Genomic DNA, 19,390 nt, shown 5'->3' on the forward strand with positions numbered 1-19,390 from the left:
GTAATCTCACTACCTGCATAGCTTTGTGTTTATCTAAAAGTGCAGCAAGAAGTTATCATGGAAGCATCCTTTACGAATAGAGCAATTTCCTTGTTAGAAAATTATATAATACCTGGAATGACCAAAAAGGAGGAACCCCTCTCCACAGACAGAATTTGCACAGCATGCCATAGGAGAAGTCCATCCAGGGTCTGTCTGATTCTGCACGAACACGGGGTTCAAAGCATCTAAATGGATGTAAGATTTACTTGTTATCTATTCCTCCTCTTATTCTGTCTTATTAAAACAGCTATTTTATTAATCCATTTGTTGTTGGGCCTTTCTTCTCCCTCTCTCACGTCCGTCCGTTCTCCTCAGGCTCTCTCTCCCTCTCCCCCTCTCTCTCTCATGCTCTCTAGGTCTCTTTCTCTCTGTCCCTCTCCATCACACACACACACACGCCCCTCCCCCCCCCCCCCCTTCTCTCTCCCAGTCTGTTCCCCCCTCTATTCTCCCCCTTTCTCCCTTTCTGCCCCTGCCTCTCTCTCCATCTAGGTCCCCCCCTCTCTCTGTCTCCTTGTTGTCAGCTGGAGGGAGGAGGATACGGTGCTGTGCGTAAAGCAGCAAGCACAGTATCCTGCGTTCCACTTCCGCCACGACCTGCGCTGTTTCTTCCATTCCTTCTCTACCGCAGGCAGCGGTCGGCTGAGCCCCCGCAGGTAGCCTCTGCTACCTGTCTCGGCCGCTCCGCGCGTTTTGCAGCATCATCGGGAACCGCCGCGGCTCAGGCGGCGCCGCTGTCCGCCCGTAGGGTCAGGGCAGGGAACAGGGCGGGCCGCACCACGCCTTGTCGTGTCGCGCCGGCAGCCCCTCTCTCCTCTCATCACCCCTTTCTGTCTCTGTCCCGCAGCAGCACCTGGTCCTGCCGCCCCTCAAAGCCTCCCGGGCAGCTGCGGTGAGTCCATGTGAACCCTGGCCGCGGGCGCTCGCCCGCGGTTCCGAAGGCTGCACACCCTCTGGTCGTGCTCCCTGGCAATGGCAGTAGGTGGAGGACGTCGAGGCAGCGCTGAAGTGAGCGGGGGCGTCATGGCGTCCTGGCAGCGAAGTCGGCCGGGGCCCGGCTTGGTGCAACTGTGGGGCTTGTGCTGCCTGGTGCTGGGCTCCTGGTGGAGTGCGCTGGGCTGCCCCACATCCTGCCGCTGCAGCTCCTGGCGGATCTGGTGTGCAGAGCCGGCACCGGGCATCATCTCCTTCCCTGTGCCGCAGCGGAGCGCTGAGGGCGACAATATCACCGAGATGTGAGTATGGTCCAGCCCCAGCCCTGGGCACAGGGGTGGTGGGGATGGAGCCGACGGAGCGACGTGGGGACAGAGGGCAGAGGGGAAGTTCCCTGCACTGAAATGCACTTGCTCTGCAGACTGATGTTCTAGCTGGAAGCCTAAGTCTGGTGTGATTTAATTTGGACTTGACTTCCCAGAGAGATAATTTCGAATCCATTTAGATGATAAATCCTAGTTGCCTGTGATACGATTTCCTGGGAGCAGGACGGGCAGTGAAGCAGCGCAGCGAAGGTCAGCACGGAGGTCGTGCGTCCATGGAAATACCTGGGGTTGCAGAAGGGCACAGCTGAGCTACCGCCTCTGGCCCTTGCATCAGCCAGGAGGATGGGGTGAAGTGCGCACCACCCAAATCTTGCTTCTGCGTCAACAGCAGACACAGATTTGGAAAGGGTTTTTATTTCTCTTTTTATAAATCTTGCTCCCTCCATTTATTCCTGCGAATGGAGAGTTTGGTGGATGGCCTTCCCCTCTCTCAGATCTCCACTTTATATTCTTCTTCTATTCAAAAAAGAGGGTGGGGGGTGGGGAGAACGTGGTGCAGCACATTCTGATAGAAGGAAGAGCAAACTAGCTTCCCTGCCCTGGCTATAGGCATGCGAGCCTGCTTTGCCCTTCCCTATAAGGTGGCTGGAAGGAGAAAATACTGTCTGCAGGAGAATGAACATTGCGCTGTCTCTCAGCAAATACTGGAGCATTAGGAAACCCTCATTAATAGTGAGGGAAGTGGAAGGGCTTTTTTGTTTGGGGGTTGTTTTTTTTTTCTCCTCTTACCTATGTGTCATTTCCAACCTTGTTTGACTGGAAATGATTTCAAGAAAGAAATCCAGTAGCTTTTTGTATTCCGTCCTGCATCCTTTTTAGAACTCTGCAATATCTACATACTTTGCCTGAGAAAAGCTGCAAAGACTTGCTGAACAAAAATTTTGGATACCAGATTTGTAGATGATAGATATGGGGGAAAAAAACCCTCTACAGCTGTTTTGTCTATTTCCATCTTCCCCAGCACTTGCTGTTTCTGCACTGTTTCCCATGACATTTTTAATATAAAAAATAACAGAATATTTCCCTCCAAAATATATATTTTTCTAACTCTGTCCCTTCTTCTTTTTCTGTTTCCTTTAGAAACAATAGGAAAATGCCATTACATTTTATGTGACTTCAGATTAATTCTAGCTCTTGGGTTACCTTTCTGCAGTTTATTATAGTCAGTTTGCTGTATTTCCACATGTATGTGTGGGTAAAAAGCTGGAGACATTAATTTCTTCTACTCATATAGGACCTACCTTTGGTAGATTTTTAGGACCTAAGAGAATGAAGTAATCTTTCTAAGTTGTTGCAACAGTTATTGATTCAGATGTTTGTTTAGTGTTCTGTGGATTGTTTAATAAAAAAATATATTCTTCAAGCTATGCAGCATTGCTTTTTTATAAGCTTTGCTAGTCTTGTTATCCAGTATGTTCAATTTGGAGGTAACTCAGCAATTTACCCCTAGAACTTAAGCTCTGTTTAAAAGATCAGAAAATAAATGCATATGCAAATATATATGTTAGACATGATCAACTTAAAACATGTCCAGTCATTCTGCATTGGTATTTTTGGGTTTTATTCTCTTCTGTGTTTTTTCAGCATCACTGTTTATCTTTACATTTCTTTTTAGTTTTTACTGTATCGTTCTGTGACTTTGTATGTTGTGTTTGATGATCTAAAAATAATGTGGAGTACTGAATGTCTTAGGAGATTATATTGCACATATTTAAGATGTTCTTTTTTAACATAAAGCATGAAGGCCCTTTAATTAGTTTGTAGACATAAATTAAAAATTGGACTCCTGCAGCTGCTACATGTTTTCATTGTGGGAACTCAGAAAATAATAAATATGTAAGGAAGCATTTCTAATATGGTGGATACAGAATGTGAAAACATATTTTTTAAAACTGCATATCTTGTTTATTCTAGCTAAGCAACCAGTTTAAGAGGCTGTAGCATGCATTTTATCTAGGAAGCCTCAGGCCTGATTTTTCTTTTATATGTTCTGTAGTTACAGAAACACAATTCCATTGATCGCTGGTGGAATTACTGTTGGTACAAATGAGAGTGAGAAGAGCATAAGACACTTAATTTCTTGTAATATATTCCTTTATATTTTCTGAATGTCTTCTGAGACCAATCCTTCATTTATTGCTTATGTCCTGCTCTTGATTGGAGTGGGTGCCACAGTCCCAGGCAAAGCATCCACTAACTCCCTGGGAATGTTGCCTGAGTAAAGAACCTTATCTGGGAAGAAGGCCATGTGCACTGGGAATTTTGCAGGTGGGATACTGCATGGTTGGGTCAGGCATGTGAAACCCATGGTGGTGCAAAGGGTTGGCCATGGGCCAGGTGGATGACACTGAGCAGGCAGGGTATGAGTGGGCAGCAAGAGTTTCCCCTTGTCTCCGAGAAGTGGGAGAGAAAGCTGGGGTGGTACTGGTAGAAATAACAGCTGCATTTTCCCACGCATTAAATAGCCTTGAACCACTTGGTACCTAGGTGCCTTGGCTCTATTTTGGCCCATAGATAAATAGCACTTCAGAGCTTAATAAACACTTTCTTTCAAGTCCAGGTATTACTTTATGCATAGTTGGATCACCATCCAAATCCACTGAAATCAGCAGGAAGACCTCCAGAGAACTTTTGCATCAGCCCTGTGAGACTCAGCTGCTGAAACTTGGTATGGGAGGACATAGGAGTACTTCTGCCTGGTGCTTTTCTTATATTCCTCACTCTTCCCCTTCCTAGTTGTTTTTGCACAGTTTTCTCTTCTAATGGATAACAGACAGTTTCCAAAATCCTGTGCCTCTAATAGAATCATTTAGGTTGGAAGAGTCCAACTGTAAACCTAACACTGCCAAGTCCATCACTAAACCATGTCCCTAAGCACCATGTCTACAGGGATGGTGACTCAACCACTTCCCTGGGCAGCACGTTCCAGTGCTCGACAAGCCTTTCAGTGAAGAATTTTTTCCTAATATCCAGTCTAAACCTCCCCTGGTGCAACTTGAGGACATTTCCTCTCATCCTATCCCTTGATACTTGGGAGAAGAGACCGACACCTACCTTGCTACAACCTCCTTTCACATAGTTGTGGAGAGCAATAAGGTCCCCCCGAGCTTCCTTTTCTCCAGACTAAACAACCCCAGCTCCCTCAGCTGCTCCTCATAAGACTTGTTCTCTAGATCCTTCATCATCTTTGTTGCCCTTCTTTGGACACAGCACCTCAATATATTTCTTGTAGTGAGGGGCCCAAAAGTGAACACAGTATTCGAGGTGCGGCCTCATCAATATCAAATACAAAGGGATGATCACTTCCCTTGTCCTGCTGGCCACACTATTTCAGATACAAGCCAGGATGTTATTGGCCTTCTTGGCCACCTGGGCACACTGCTGGCTCATGTTCAGCCAACCATCAACCAGCTCTCTGGGGTCCTTTCCCACCAGGCAGCTTTCCAGCCACCCTTCCCCAAGCCTGTAGCATTGCATGGGGCTGTTGTGACCCAAGTGCAGGACCTGGCACTTCTCCTTATTGAACCTCATACAATTGGCTTTGGACTATCGATCCAGCCTGTCCAGATCCCTCTGTAGAGCCTTCCTACCCTCAAGCAGATCAACACTCCTGCCAACTTGGTGTCATCTGCAAACTTACTGAGGGTGCACTCAACCCCCTCATCCAGATTGGGGATAAAGATATTAAACAGAACAGGCCCCAGCACTGAGCCCTGGGGAACACCATGTGTGACCAGCTGCCAGCTGGATGTAACTCCATTCACCACCACTCTTTGGGCTTGGCCATCCAGCCAGTTTTTACCCAGCAAACAGTATACCCATCCAAACCACGAGCAGCCAATAAGGTTAGATTTTTGTCCTGTTGCTTAGGGTGCTTACATTTGCTAGTCTCAGTCTGGAAAGCATGTGCCTGTGCTAAAATTGTTTATCGTAACACAGCTTAATCATAATAATTGTTTTATAGTACTGATGTTATTAGAGATAAACTGAACGCCAAAGTGAGGCCTGAATTAAAATAATGAAATCAGCCACTGAAGCTCAAATTAAGAGCTAAGGAGGAAGAAAGGTGAGAGTAAAATTAATATATAAATATTGTTAAATCCATACACTATAGGTACAATACCACATGAGTAATTCTTAGCAAGATCACTCAAGCATTTAATATGATAGGAAGTCACTTCAAAATGTTCTGATTTTTTGTAAAAAAACTGATCTAATATTTTATCTTTAAGTAAAATGTGCTGTTAGCATATCTCAGTGTATATGACTCTTCATAGTCCTTGCTATCAAAGTATCTTATTGCAGTGCAAGTATATTCCTGGCCTAGTTTTGCAGTTCTAGTATTAAATCATTAATACTTTGTCTTATGAATATTCAGGAGAATGAGGTTTGAAATTATTGGGTGTATTTCAGAAAGAACTGCTTCTCAACAAAATAGTAGGTGACTTTAGCTCTTCCCTTGTAAAAGAGAGAGATGATTGTGTGTCACAGCACTCTCAAAACTATCAAGCCACAACAAGGTCTTTTACCATCTCATACCAAGATACTCTTCATGCCAGTCCCTCTGCTGCCTTCTCCTCATCCCAGGCACACTCTCTTTCTTCCTTGGCTGCTCAGCCTCTTAACAGAACCAGCCACAGCTGCACCTTATCTACATCGGTCAACCCACAGCCCCTGAAGCCAGCCCACAGTTGTATATTATCAATGCTAATTAACCCAGCTTCATTCCTCTACAATTCCCCCATTTTTTTTCTATTTTTTTCTTAACATTTCATACCTTATGTTTTTAACAATCATCACAACCTTTTTACAAATAATCTTTTCATACAGTCCTCTATAATTCCTCTACAATTCTCCCCCCCTTTTTCTTTTTTTTCTTAACATATCATACCTTATATTTTTAACAAGCAATTGTGTAGTGTATACATTTCAAAACCACAAAGTAAATTTCTAATGCAGTTATATAAAGCGCTCTAGAATTGTTAATAAATAGGATAAGTAGAGTAAATTACTTAACAAGTCATGTGAGCCTGTGCTAAAAAAATAAAAAAAAAATGTTTAAATTTATACGAAGCTCAGTGCTGTTGGTATTTTGGATCTCTCAGTTTAGAATTTTAGACTCTGTTTTAGATTAAATATATTATAAAACTGTCAACAGGGCTTCTCAACCCCCATCCCCTTTCTCCTGAAAACACTTTTGGCTGTGCAGGATGACATGACTCGGCTAGATTTAATGTTTGTTTCTGGTGTTTTGAAATGATGTGATAAAATACAAGACATCGGTCTGCAAATTATTAAAGGGATATTGGATGGCTGTAATACAATAGTTCCTTTTAGGAATCTGTCCATTTTTTTTCATCTTTTAAAGATCTTTGTTGGTTACGGTGAGTATTTCATCCTTGAAATACCCCCTCCTAAGATAGTCTATGCCAAGAATGCACGGAGCCTCTGGGCCAGTCACAATGGGGTGCCTTTGCCACTCATGCCCAGTCAGGCTTATTTCAGCCTCCAATACTGTTGGGGTCCCCCTGTCACTCCAGAAATAATAATTGGTTCTGCCCCTTCATAGCTTGATGGCATGAGAGTGTGCACATGTATCTACTAGAGATTTATATTCCTGTGGGTCTGATGTGCCAGTCCATCGGATCCACACAGTCCAATAAACCTGGTTGTCCCTGTCCTCCACCTGGCTTGGAGGTAGCGTCCCTGTAGTCCTGGTTGTAGGATTTTCCCCTTACTTCTTGTAAAAACAGATTAGAATTCCCTTCCATAGGATTAGGAGTAAGATCATCCCTTCCACTCTGTCTGGGGAACCGCCCACTGGAAACTGGAGCAGCAGCCTTCCTGAAAGAACCCCCATTGTCATTGTTCTTCCTTGCAATTCACATACCTATGCCTCCAGGGTGGAGATAGGTTTCCCATCCTACCTCCTCATGTCCTCTTTTTGGTCCCACAGGTAAAATCAAAGGGCACTCCATGGTGTGTACCTCCTATATTGTTCCTCTCAAGCAGAAGTATGCTTACTGTTAATAGCTGAGATGTGGGTCCATACAAGGGGGGAGTAGGATCTAATCCTCATTGAGTCACTGAACCAATTCCTGGACAGATGAGACAAGGCAGGTAGAGATGTTATCTTTGCATTCCCAGAGTTGGTGAGCCACTTCATCCACTGTCGGTACCACTTTGTCTCTCCAGCTCATTACTGCCAATGAGTTGGCATATGATGATGGTGCACTATTGTCACGGTCCACTCAGTGGACTCGTGATGGTTCGTTTACTATGATCTCAAAGCACAAAAAATCAAGGCGAACACACCAAGGGGTTATACTTCAATCAAACAGCACAATTTTATTGTTTGCCCGTAAAGCGGGGTGCAATAGGTAGAAAGACAGAAAGTGAAGAAAAGATAAAGTAACAAGAAAAGGAAAGAGGATTATAGCTACCACCACTGGTCCAAGGCGTCCCTATGGTCCCAGGTCCAAGCAGCATGCCTGTCCTTCCGATCATCGTGATCCTTGGTGGGGAAGATCTCCCCAATTTGGTTACTAAGGAGTCATCTTTTATGCCGAGCAACACACGTTGCTCCTCCTCTGGCCCATGGAATATTGCCAGTCTCTGCCTTCTCGAGCAAGGTTATCACGCATGTTCTGGTTCATTGTTATGACAACAGTTGTGATTCATCTTCTGGACAGCTGTTATACGGCCTTATCGTAGTTGTTCCTTCCAGTGCCAGGTATCAGGGAGCGGCATAGTACTCCTTGTACCATGCAGTTCTCCTTCAGGGTCACTGGGTCTCGGTTTTTTAACCTTAAACAAGACCTAGAACACATTTAGCATTCCTAGAAACAGGATCATGCTGGTTTCAACATCCCAAGGATATTAAAAATTTTCAAAGTTCTCAAACACTACTGTAATTAACCTGGTGGGGAAGGGTAAGATGTGAAAGGATGCCTCCTCCGTAGATTGGCTTTCCAAGGAGAAAAGGCAAAGCATGTAATTGTTAATAGTTCCCATTAGATGGCTCCCAAAGTACAGAGGTGATGGCAGTGCTGACTACACAGACCAGATTAATTTCACGACCAGCAAGTCTATCATATGACGAGCCAGCACTATAAAGTACAGCACAATAACTTTAGCCCAGGCCTCAAGGGCAATAAACAGAACCACAGGGAACACATACTGCAAGTAAAGTACATAACACAGCCCTGAGATCCTAGGCAGCAACTTTGAGAGCAAAGAAATCAATATTGTGGCCAGTGATTATTAAACCAATACAATGAATACCGACAACAATTTTGTTTTAACACATTCTAGTCAGATCTGTCGTTATCTCAACCCTTCATAACCCCATGTTGGGTGTAATAAAGGACTGTCATGGTTTAACCTAGGCTAACAACTAGAGTACCATGCAGCTGCTTGCTCACTCTCCTCCCCCCCCCCCTTGGTGGGATGGGGAGGCGAATCAGGAAAAAAGTAAAACTCATGGATTGAGATAATAACAATTTAATAATTTATATACAATGAAATATAATAATAATTATAACTATTGTAATGAAAAGGAGAGAGAAATAAAATCCAAAAGGGAAAAAACCCATAAGTGATGCACAATAATAATTATTGCACACTACCTGCTGACCAATGCCCAGCTAGTCCCTGAGTAGCAATCCTCCTTCCTGTGGAGTGGCTGGAAGACAACAGACATATTATGAGCAATCCAGACCAAGTAACTTTGTTGTAATAGAAGGCCAAGCAGGCCAAAGCTGTAACAAGCTGCAGGTGTTGTGAAGGACATATGCAAGGCCAAGGGAAACAAAGAAACTGTGTATTCACAGAGAGATAAGAGAGTTGGACAGAAAGATGAGAAAAAGCAGGATGCCTGCACAAGGGGGGAGCAGCGTGTGGGCACCACACCGGGACCAATCATAGGGGTGGTGGAAGCGTGTGAACAAGTAGTTTTAACCTATCACCTTTTACATAACAAAGCCTGCGTAGCGTGTGTATTTTTAGCTGGGGGTATAAATTGGTGTGGGTCTATTAATAGCACCTGTAGAGTATAAATTGCTGTGTATCCCTTAATAAAGTGGCACTAACTTGATCACATTGGTCGTATAAGTTGTGTCCGAGCCTTCCGCGTCAGCACCTGCCCAGGCCAACCCCCCCCCCCTCAGTTTATATACTCAGCATGACATTATATGGTATGGAATATGCTTTTGACCAGTTCAGGTCAGCTGTCCTGGCAGTATCCCCTCCCAATTTCTTGTGCCACTCCAGCCTTCTCACTGGCAGGGCCTAAGAAACTGAGAAGTCCTTGACTTAGTATAAACATTACTTAGCAACAACTAAAATCATCAGTGTGCTATCAACATTGTTCTCTCACCAAATCCAAAACACAGCATTGTACCAGCTACTAAGTAGAAAATTGATCTATGCCAACCAAAACTAAGACAGCATAGAATATGTTTTCCTGATGCAACTGATGGAATAATGCCCAAATGCTCATTATAAAGGTATGAATTTTATGGTTTTAAAGTCCTATCAGTTCACAGGAGCCAATGAAAGTACTTCAAATGCTACAATACTGTAATAGTGATTGGTGCATCTAGACATGCTTTTGTTTTGCCTAGTGGAGCTCTGAATCTGAAACTCAAGGATATTCAGAAAAACAGGCTGGGGAAGACCAGTTTACTCTTTAGCTCAGAAGTACTTTGTTCCTTCATGATAATTATAAAAAAAAAAAATTAAAATCACTGCATTTTCTTATTGCTCTGACATTCTGCATCATAGGGACTCACTATAGCAACCAGTGTACTAATTCACAAAGGATTGATCAGAATGGATGGGTTGCCATAGTGAAAACAAAGACTGATATTTCTTTTTCTGTATTGATTGGTGCCTTTTGTGTTGATGTGCAGAATTAGACTCTATAACTCGAAAGTTATAAAGTAGGTATGTTTATTGCGCGCAGATGCACGGGGGATCGCTCCTCCACAAGCGTGCATACCCGAAGTGATGAACCATCCCACATTTATACAATGAAACAAATGAATATTCAATTAACGCCTATACATATTCGTTACCTAAACCCCGCTTCGTATGTTAATTAGCTTATCAGTCCGTTTCCTGGAATGTGGTGGTCTTGCAGGTTTGTAGGTGATTCATGTTCTTGTGACCATCCGATCTTCTTCAGCAAGGAAACTTAGCACTCCCTCCAAGGAAACTTAGCACTCCCTCCCTCTAGATAGCATTGAAATATCTCTCATCCTTTTCTCATTCTTTTTTAAATAGCCCCTTTTTTAGAGGAAGAAGGGCAGGCGTCTCCCCGTCTCCCCTTTGTTAGAGGAAGAAGGGCAGGCGTCTCCCCTTTGTTAGAGGAAGAGGGGCAGGCGTCTCCTCAAAACTGTAGTTGTCTCCTCAAAGCTGTGTGCCTATGTGACCAGACACCGCACCCATGACCAGTCACCATACCCACATTCCTTGAGCAGACACATACAATCACAATCGATGTCCATTGTCCCCATTTCACACTATTTCTCCATATCAATCCCCCTTTTCTATCAAACTAAGTAAATTCTTTTACTTAAGCAGTCTTCCCAAATGATATAAAGCATCATACATAAGTGTTACCCTTTTAAACATTCTCCAAACCCACAAATATAACATAATGGTTAGTATTAAGGAAATTCCTAAACTGATCAATAAGATCACAATGGGGTGTACCATAGTATTAAGAATTCCTGTTGCAGAAGGTGACCAGCCAAAGAGAGTATCCCACCAATTATGGTTTCCATCCTGTTCTACCTTTTTTAAAACTTTTTTGATCCCCTCTACATCATGATGGATCATAAGAAGAGTTTCATGTCCCTTTTCTTCGGTTTCTTTCAGTATACATTGTAAATCTGCATGTTTTAATAGTTCTTTTATACTGCTTATATTTAGTCCTATGGGGGTAGGAATTATCATCTGTGATAGGGTAAAGTTGGATTTTAAGAATTGATGAGACACTACTGGGGCTGAGTAACTAAAATCGCATCCTGTGATAGTAGTAAAATTATAAATACAATAATTTGAATATTGTGCAGTCTCCTTTACCTCCCCATCTATGGTTATTGTGTTACACTTAGTTCTCAAACACACACATCCCTTCCCTGCATATATAATTACTGTTTTCAAGTTTGCATTTGGTCGGGCCTCGAAATGACATATTTTCTGATCTGTATCTAAACAAGTATCCTGAGCCATTATAGTATTGCTTTCACAGAGGAAGCTCTGCTGCTCTCGCATAATACAAGATTCTAAATCTACTGTTTGCCACTTGTCGCCTATCTTTCTGGCCCATGTTCTATGTTCAAAAGGGTACAGGAGCACCCCATTATGGTTAATTCCAAGGGCTACAATGGGGTGTATGGTAATTATTACTGCATTATGTATGGTTAATACAAAAGCTGTGATTGTGTGTGTGTTGGGGTCGTAGGTAAAGTTTTTGATCTTATAAGTCAGAGCTGTTCTTGGGGATTCCTTTCCTAGGCATACTACAAAGATGGGCTCGGTTAAGGTAAAATTGTGCCAACATTCCCGTGAATTAAAGCACATGGCTGTATTTAGAAGGGTAAATTCCTTATCTACCTTTCTGACATTAATCAGGGTGTCTCCTGAAATCTTGGTGTTATCTTTTTCATTATATGTTTGACACCCTACTTTTATCCTATCTCCTAATTTTCCCCATAATCGGTCGACTTTGTGTACATCCTCCTGATCCCATTGATTCCTTTGGTACACCTCATTTTCAGAAAAAAACACCATAGCTAGTTTCGTCTTTGAGTCCACCTTTCCCATTATTCCAGTGTGTTTTTTCTGGGCATGATTCCAAGGCCAGTTATCAGGCTCTTGGTTGTAGGCAAGAGAGAGGGTACAAAAAAACACAAATGGTTTAAACCCACTATTGATCATTTTAAGAATCTAAACGTTCCTCACATATACATATAAAATCTGTTTTGATCAAAAATATCTTTGTTTGAGTTGGGGCTTACTGATAACAAATTGGGCAAGACTGGCCACTGGCTCAGTCCCAGACTCTTTTGTTCTATATTGTTTGTTGTGGTGCCCTTCCCATATGGTGGATCCACAACCGCTCAGGTTCACTTACTTGCCACCCACATTGTTCCCATTTGTCCGAGTAAATTTAAGTTTCAGTTCTTTTTTATCTGGGGTTACTTTCCATGAAGTTGCAGGGGCTTTCTTGATCCGGGTATGGTGAATCCAAGAATTCTGTCCCTCAACCTTGATTGCAGTGTAGGTGGTGAGTAGGACTTGAAAAGGTCCGGTCCACTGTGGTTCCAGGGTTTTATCTGTAAAACACTTAACGTATACATAGTCCCCTGGTCGTATATCGTGAACAGGTCCATCCAGACCCCTACTGCGTGTTCCCATCACATGCTTCTCAATTCTTATTAATTGTTTGTTCCATATAGGAAGTCATTGTTTCTTCACCAATCTGTGAAGACGTCCCCTTTTGTACCCCATAGGGTCGTCCATATAAAATTTCAAATGGGCTAAGCCCCTCTTTTGCTCTTGGTCTAGTTCGAATTCGTGTAAGAGCTAATGGCAAAGACTGGGGCCAAGTAAGATTTGTTTCTTGACCTAACTTGACAATCTGTTGTTTGATTAGATGATTCATCTTTTCCACCTGGCCACTTGATTGTGGTCGGTATGGGGTATGTAATTGCCAATCTATTCCTAGATGGTGGCTGATCTGTTGTACTATTCTGGACACAAAATGTGGTCCTCTATCCGAGGACATTACCGCTGGGACTCCAAACCTAGGTATTATCTCTTGGAGTAGTATTTTGGTCACTTCCCGGGCTTTAGCAGTTCTGCACAGGAAGGCTTCTGGCCAACCTGAAAAGGTATCTGTTAGTACCAATAAATATCGATACCCCCCTTTTTTAGGAAGTTCCGAGAAATTGGATCTGCCAATGTTGCCCTGGAACATTTCCTTTCCCAATTTTTCCCAACTTTGGCCCCTTAGTAATCTTAGGATTAGTCTGGAGACAAAGATCACATTGTTGGGTTACTTGTCTAATAGTAGTATACAAATTTTGTGCTATTATGTTTTTAGTGAGATCCTTATATAGGGCTTCTGCCCCCCAGTGCCTTTTTCTATGTTCTTCCCGAACTACTGACCATACCATGTAGGAAGGAATCACTATTCTCCCATGTGAGATTACAGCCCACCCTTCCTCATTATATGATCCCTCTAGGTCAGAAATCAGTTTGCGATCTTCTTTAGTATAGTCTGGTTTACCTTCTAGAGATATTTGTCCATCGGGTATTAGCGCACCCTCTACCTTGATTGCTTTTCTGGCTGCCTGTTTTGCTTCCCTGTCCGCCAGTTCATTTCCTCTTTCTAATTCTGCACTCACTTTCTGGTGTGCCTTGATGTGCATAATTGCCACCCTTTCAGGAAGCTGGACCGCATTTAGGAGTTTCAAAATTTCTTCCGCATGTTTGATGATTTTTCCTTGGGAGTTTAACAGTCCCCTTTCTTTCCATATTGCTCCATGAGCATGTACCACTCCAAAGGCATATTTAGAATCAGTCCAAATATTTATAGGTTTTCCCTGAGCTCTCTCCAGAGCTCGAGTAAGGGTTATGATTTCAGCCTTCTGTGCCGAAGTGTCAGCTGGTAGCGGTCCCGATTCTATCACTTCTTCAGAGGTTGTAACAGCATATCCGGAATGTCGCTTTCCATTCAGCATATAGCTGCTCCCATCCGTGAACCAATGTTCAGCTCCATTAATAGGAACATCCTTGAGATCTGTCCGACTAGAATAAGTGGCTTCGATTGTTTCTAGACAGTCATGATCGACTGATTCGCCAACATTCCCATTAAGAAATGAGGCCGGATTGACGATGTTTGTAGTCACGATCTCAACATCATCTTGTTCCACCATTATGGCCTGGTATTTTAGGAATCTCTGTGGGGAGAGCCAATGCCCCCCTTTTGTTTCAAGGACTGCAGACACTGTGTGGGATACTAAGACAGTCATTTTCTGGCCCAAGGTAAACTTCCGGGCCTCCTGGATGTTTAGGATGACAGCTGCTACTGCTCTCAGGCAACCAGGCCACCCTTTTGCAGTGGCATCCAGCTGTTTAGAGAAGTATGCCACTGCCCGTCTGTATGGTCCCAAATCTTGTGCCAGTATTCCTAATGCCATTCCCTGTTTCTCATGGGAAAATAGGAAAAATGGCTTACTCACATCAGGAAGTCCTAGTGCTGGTGTCGACATTAAGGCTTTCTTCAGTTCATGGAAAGCTCTGTCTGATTCAGCATCCCACTGAAGATCCTTCTGATTAGCTGCTATCAGGGAATATAATGGTTTAACAAGCAAGCCATAATTACATATCCAAAGCCTGCACCATCCTGTCATTCCCAGAAATGTCTGCAGTTCCTTTACAGTTTGTGGTCGGGGGGCTTGGCATATGGCTTCTTTTCGGGCCTTCCCTAGGACCCGTTGTCCGGCACTGATCTCGTACCCTAGGTATGTGACTTGTTGTAACACCACCTGTGCCTTCTTCTTAGAAACCCGATATCCTTGTAGTCCCAGAAAGTTCAGCAGGCTCACAGTCCAAATAATACAAGATTCTTCGGTTCTGGTTGCAATAAGAAGATCGTCTACATATTGTAACACTTTCCCTTCTCCTGATGGTGGTTCCCATAACTCCAAATCCTTTGCTAATTGGTTTCCAAAAATTGTGGGGCTATTTTTAAACCCCTGTGGCAACACCGTCCATGTGAGCTGGGTCTTTCGACCGCTTCTGGGATTTTCCCATTCAAAAGCAAAAATTCTTTGGCTGGCTTCGTGGAGAGGGAGGCAAAAGAAGGCATCTTTTAAGTCTAAAACTGTGAACCAAGCTAGGTCAGGTGTCAGGGTGGTTAGTAAGGTATAGGGGTTAGCTACTACAGGATACAGATCCTCTGTTATTTTGTTAATGGCCCTTAAATCTTGAACTATCCTATAAGACCCATCAGGTTTTTTTAACTGGGAGGATAGGTGTGTTAAATTCTGACTCACATTCTTTTAGTAGTTTTAATTCTATGAATCGCTCTATGTTTGGACGAATTCCTTCCCTATCTTCCCTTTTCAGTGAGTATTGTTTAATTCTTATCGCACCCTGTCCTTCCTTTAATTTTACTATAACAGGTGATGCATTCTTGGCACGTCCCGGTATGTCAATTGCCCATACTCCGGGATATACCTGATCAATAATTCTGGTATCAATTTCCCTTTTTATAGGAGTACTGGCCAAAGATAGGCTCATAACCTGTATGTATTGATGATCATTTACCTCCAGAGTAACTTCCCCTTTTTTAAACGTCTAGATGTTCTAATAAATCTCATCCCAACAAAGATTTTGGTGAATTTGGCATTCTTGTTTGTTTTCTTAGTTTGTACTTTAAAGGTTTCAGGATGTTTTCCTGGTGGCCAGCAGCTCCCACAACTGTAACAATTATTTTATTTTTTTTTTTTTTTTTTTTTTACTGAAGTTTAACAAATAAGTTGGTTTTGTATTCACTAAAATTCCACCTCATACCCATTCCCTGCCCTAAAGGGCAGTTATGGGTCCTGTTGTACTGCAAATGCTGCAGCAATTGGGGTGACATTGTCAGGTCCTTCTGCTCAATTGTCAGCAACAGCAACCCCCTCCTCCCCACCATCAGGAGGATTCGGGGCAGGAGATGCTGTTCCTGCTCTGCAGGTTACACAGGCCTGCCTCTGCAGCAGCATTTCTGTTTTAACTCTTTCTTACCCTGAATGCAAATCTGCTACTTGTTGCTTTAAGTCTGTGTTATTACATATCAGCCTTCGCAGGCAAATAGCAAACACCCTGCCGTGCATCCAGCATGACTCAGTCGCACCTTCGAGGGGGTACGGGGGTTTGTACACTTTCACAAGGTCTTTGATTCTCCACCCCCCTCAGGTTTTACATACATAAGTACAAGTTTTTATATCTTACAACGTGTTTCATTCTGGTTGCTCCACAGAAGGAACCGCAACCTGAGCTTTTTAACACAAAAATTTCAACAAGAACATCTTTCTAGTTTAGGTCTCAGGTTTTTTTTTCCCATCCTTTTCTAGAGCCATAATCAAAGATCAGGTGATGTTAATCCCGCACTCTTTCTAGTGTTAGTACCATAGGATCCCGAGGGGGTACTAATCCACAGTCCTTTTGCCACTCAGGTTTGTCCCGGAGGACGAAGAACATGTCTGCATATGATACTTCGTCCCATTTTCCCTCTCTCCTCAGAAACAACATTAATTGCAGGAGAGTGTTATAATCTAACGTTCCTCCCTCCTGAGGCCATTTCGCATCACTCCAATTTATACAAAAGCCACCACTGATTACAATATTTAATCAATTAATAGTTCCCATTAGATGGCTCCCAAAGTACAGAGGTGATGGCAGTGCTGACTACACAGACCAGATTAATTTCACGACCAGCAAGTCTATCATATGACGAGCCAGCACTATAAAGTACAGCACAATAACTTTAGCCCAGGCCTCAAGGGCAATAAACAGAACCACAGGGAACACATACTGCAAGTAAAGTACATAACACAGCCCTGAGATCCTAGGCAGCAACTTTGAGAGCAAAGAAATCAATATTGTGGCCAGTGATTATTAAACCAATACAATGAATACCGACAACAATTTTGTTTTAACACATTCTAGTCAGATCTGTCGTTATCTCAACCCTTCATAACCCCATGTTGGGTGTAATAAAGGACTGTCATGGTTTAACCTAGGCTAACAACTAGAGTACCATGCAGCTGCTTGCTCACTCTCCTCCCCCCCCCCTTGGTGGGATGGGGAGGCGAATCAGGAAAAAAGTAAAACTCATGGATTGAGATAATAACAATTTAATAATTTATATACAATGAAATATAATAATAATTATAACTATTGTAATGAAAAGGAGAGAGAAATAAAATCCAAAAGGGAAAAAACCCATAAGTGATGCACAATAATAATTATTGCACACTACCTGCTGACCAATGCCCAGCTAGTCCCTGAGTAGCAATCCTCCTTCCTGTGGAGTGGCTGGAAGACAACAGACATATTATGAGCAATCCAGACCAAGTAACTTTGTTGTAATAGAAGGCCAAGCAGGCCAAAGCTGTAACAAGCTGCAGGTGTTGTGAAGGACATATGCAAGGCCAAGGGAAACAAAGAAACTGTGTATTCACAGAGAGATAAGAGAGTTGGACAGAAAGATGAGAAAAAGCAGGATGCCTGCACAAGGGGGGAGCAGCGTGTGGGCACCACACCGGGACCAATCATAGGGGTGGTGGAAGCGTGTGAACAAGTAGTTTTAACCTATCACCTTTTACATAACAAAGCCTGCGTAGCGTGTGTATTTTTAGCTGGGGGTATAAATTGGTGTGGGTCTATTAATAGCACCTGTAGAGTATAAATTGCTGTATAGTATAAATTGCTGTAGAGTATAAATTTCTAATGCAGTTATATAAAGCGCTCTAGAATTGTTAATAAATAGGATAAGTAGAGTAAATTACTTAACAAGTCATGTGAGCCTGTGCTAAAATAAAAAAAAAATGTTTAAATTTATACGAAGCTCAGTGCTGTTGGTATTTTGGATCTCTCAGTTTAGAATTTTAGACTCTGTTTTAGATTAAATATATTATAAAACTGTCAACAGGGCTTCTCAACCCCCATCCCCTTTCTCCTGAAAACACTTTTGGCTGTGCAGGATGACATGACTCGGCTAGATTTAATGTTTGTTTCTGGTGTTTTGAAATGATGTGATAAAATACAAGACATCGGTCTGCAAATTATTAAAGGGATATTGGATGGCTGTAATACAATAGTTCCTTTTAGGAATCTGTCCATTTTTTTTCATCTTTTAAAGATCTTTGTTGGTTACGGTGAGTTGAAAGTAAACATTATTAAAATCAGTTTTGTAATTTCCAGGCTCTAAAAATACCCCAAATATCACAAACCATAGGGTTTTATACATTCTGGTTTCTTTTTGCTCTCAGGTAACCTTTTGCATCCCTTGTTTTAATCCTTATTCTTCCAGTCAGTGAGGACTCATCAGGCTCCTTGGGACCTCATTTGCAGTTGTCTCTGGCATGCTGAGACAGTGTAAACTGGCTTTTGCTGGAGGAGGGCAGCATCCTTTAGGAGGTGTTCAGTGTTGTGCAGGATTGGGCTGGCAAGACACAACCTGTAGTTCTATGCCTTTAGTCACTCCAGAGTTTTAAGAGAGGTTTGGAATTTATATACTAAAATTAAGGTAATTTGTATGAATTTGAGGCTTTGGTCTAGAATATGCTGTTTTCATGAAACTTCCACTTCTTTCCATACTAATGAGAAAACAAGGCCCAGGAGTCCAGCTTTCAATCTCTTTAAAATGGCATTTACCAGATTTTTCAGATTCTATTTTTCTTTTATTATTTTTATGCTGAAGTTTTAAGAGAGAAAGTAGCCTATCAAGATTCTAGATCTCAAATTACTCTAAACAAAAAAAATTTCCATAACTGAATAGAGGTTTTATTTCTCCATTTTGAATTAAAGGAAGAGGGGAAAAAAATAATGTACTTCTTGGATTGCAGTTCTCTCTCTCCAGTGTTTGTCACCTGTCACTGCAGCAATATCTAACAACATGTCAATAAAGGTGGCTGGTAGAATTTCTTTGCCCAAGCTGGATGAGTATAGTAGGTAATGAAGCATTAAAATGATGAAAAACAAAGCAGAGAACTTAAAACCCCCTCTCAATGCTTTATTGATGTTAAATGTATCTTTAGCTTGTTATATTTGGAAAACCTCTCTTTGAAAACTGTCCTTTAAAATGTGAAGCACTCCTTGTATTAACTTATAATTTAGGTGCATTTCAAATGGAGAAATAAATTTATAGAGGTTTGAAAGCCATATGCCTATGCTGCATGGGATGTGAATATAATGTATTACTGGAAACTTTGCATTTACAGAGATCTACTTATACAAATGTA

General features: G+C 42.3%; 1 protein-coding gene across 4 annotated transcripts in view; it reads left to right on the forward strand.

The window, feature by feature from the left end:
• The first annotated feature begins 558 nt into the window (after window positions 1-558).
• The window catches only part of LOC121080599 (BDNF/NT-3 growth factors receptor-like), a 205,785-nt gene continuing 186,953 nt past the window's right edge, over window positions 559-19,390 (forward strand). For 3 of the 4 annotated variants that reach the window (XM_040578732.1, XM_040578734.1, XM_040578735.1), the window contains exon 1: window positions 708-1,277. In XM_040578732.1, coding sequence (XP_040434666.1) covers window positions 1,015-1,277 — 263 coding nt within the window. In that variant the 5' untranslated portion in view covers window positions 708-1,014. The other variant, XM_040578733.1, reaches the window with a different exon arrangement.

Source organism: Falco naumanni, chromosome W, assembly GCF_017639655.2.
Source record: "Falco naumanni isolate bFalNau1 chromosome W, bFalNau1.pat, whole genome shotgun sequence".
NCBI classification, from domain to species: domain Eukaryota; kingdom Metazoa; phylum Chordata; class Aves; order Falconiformes; family Falconidae; genus Falco; species Falco naumanni.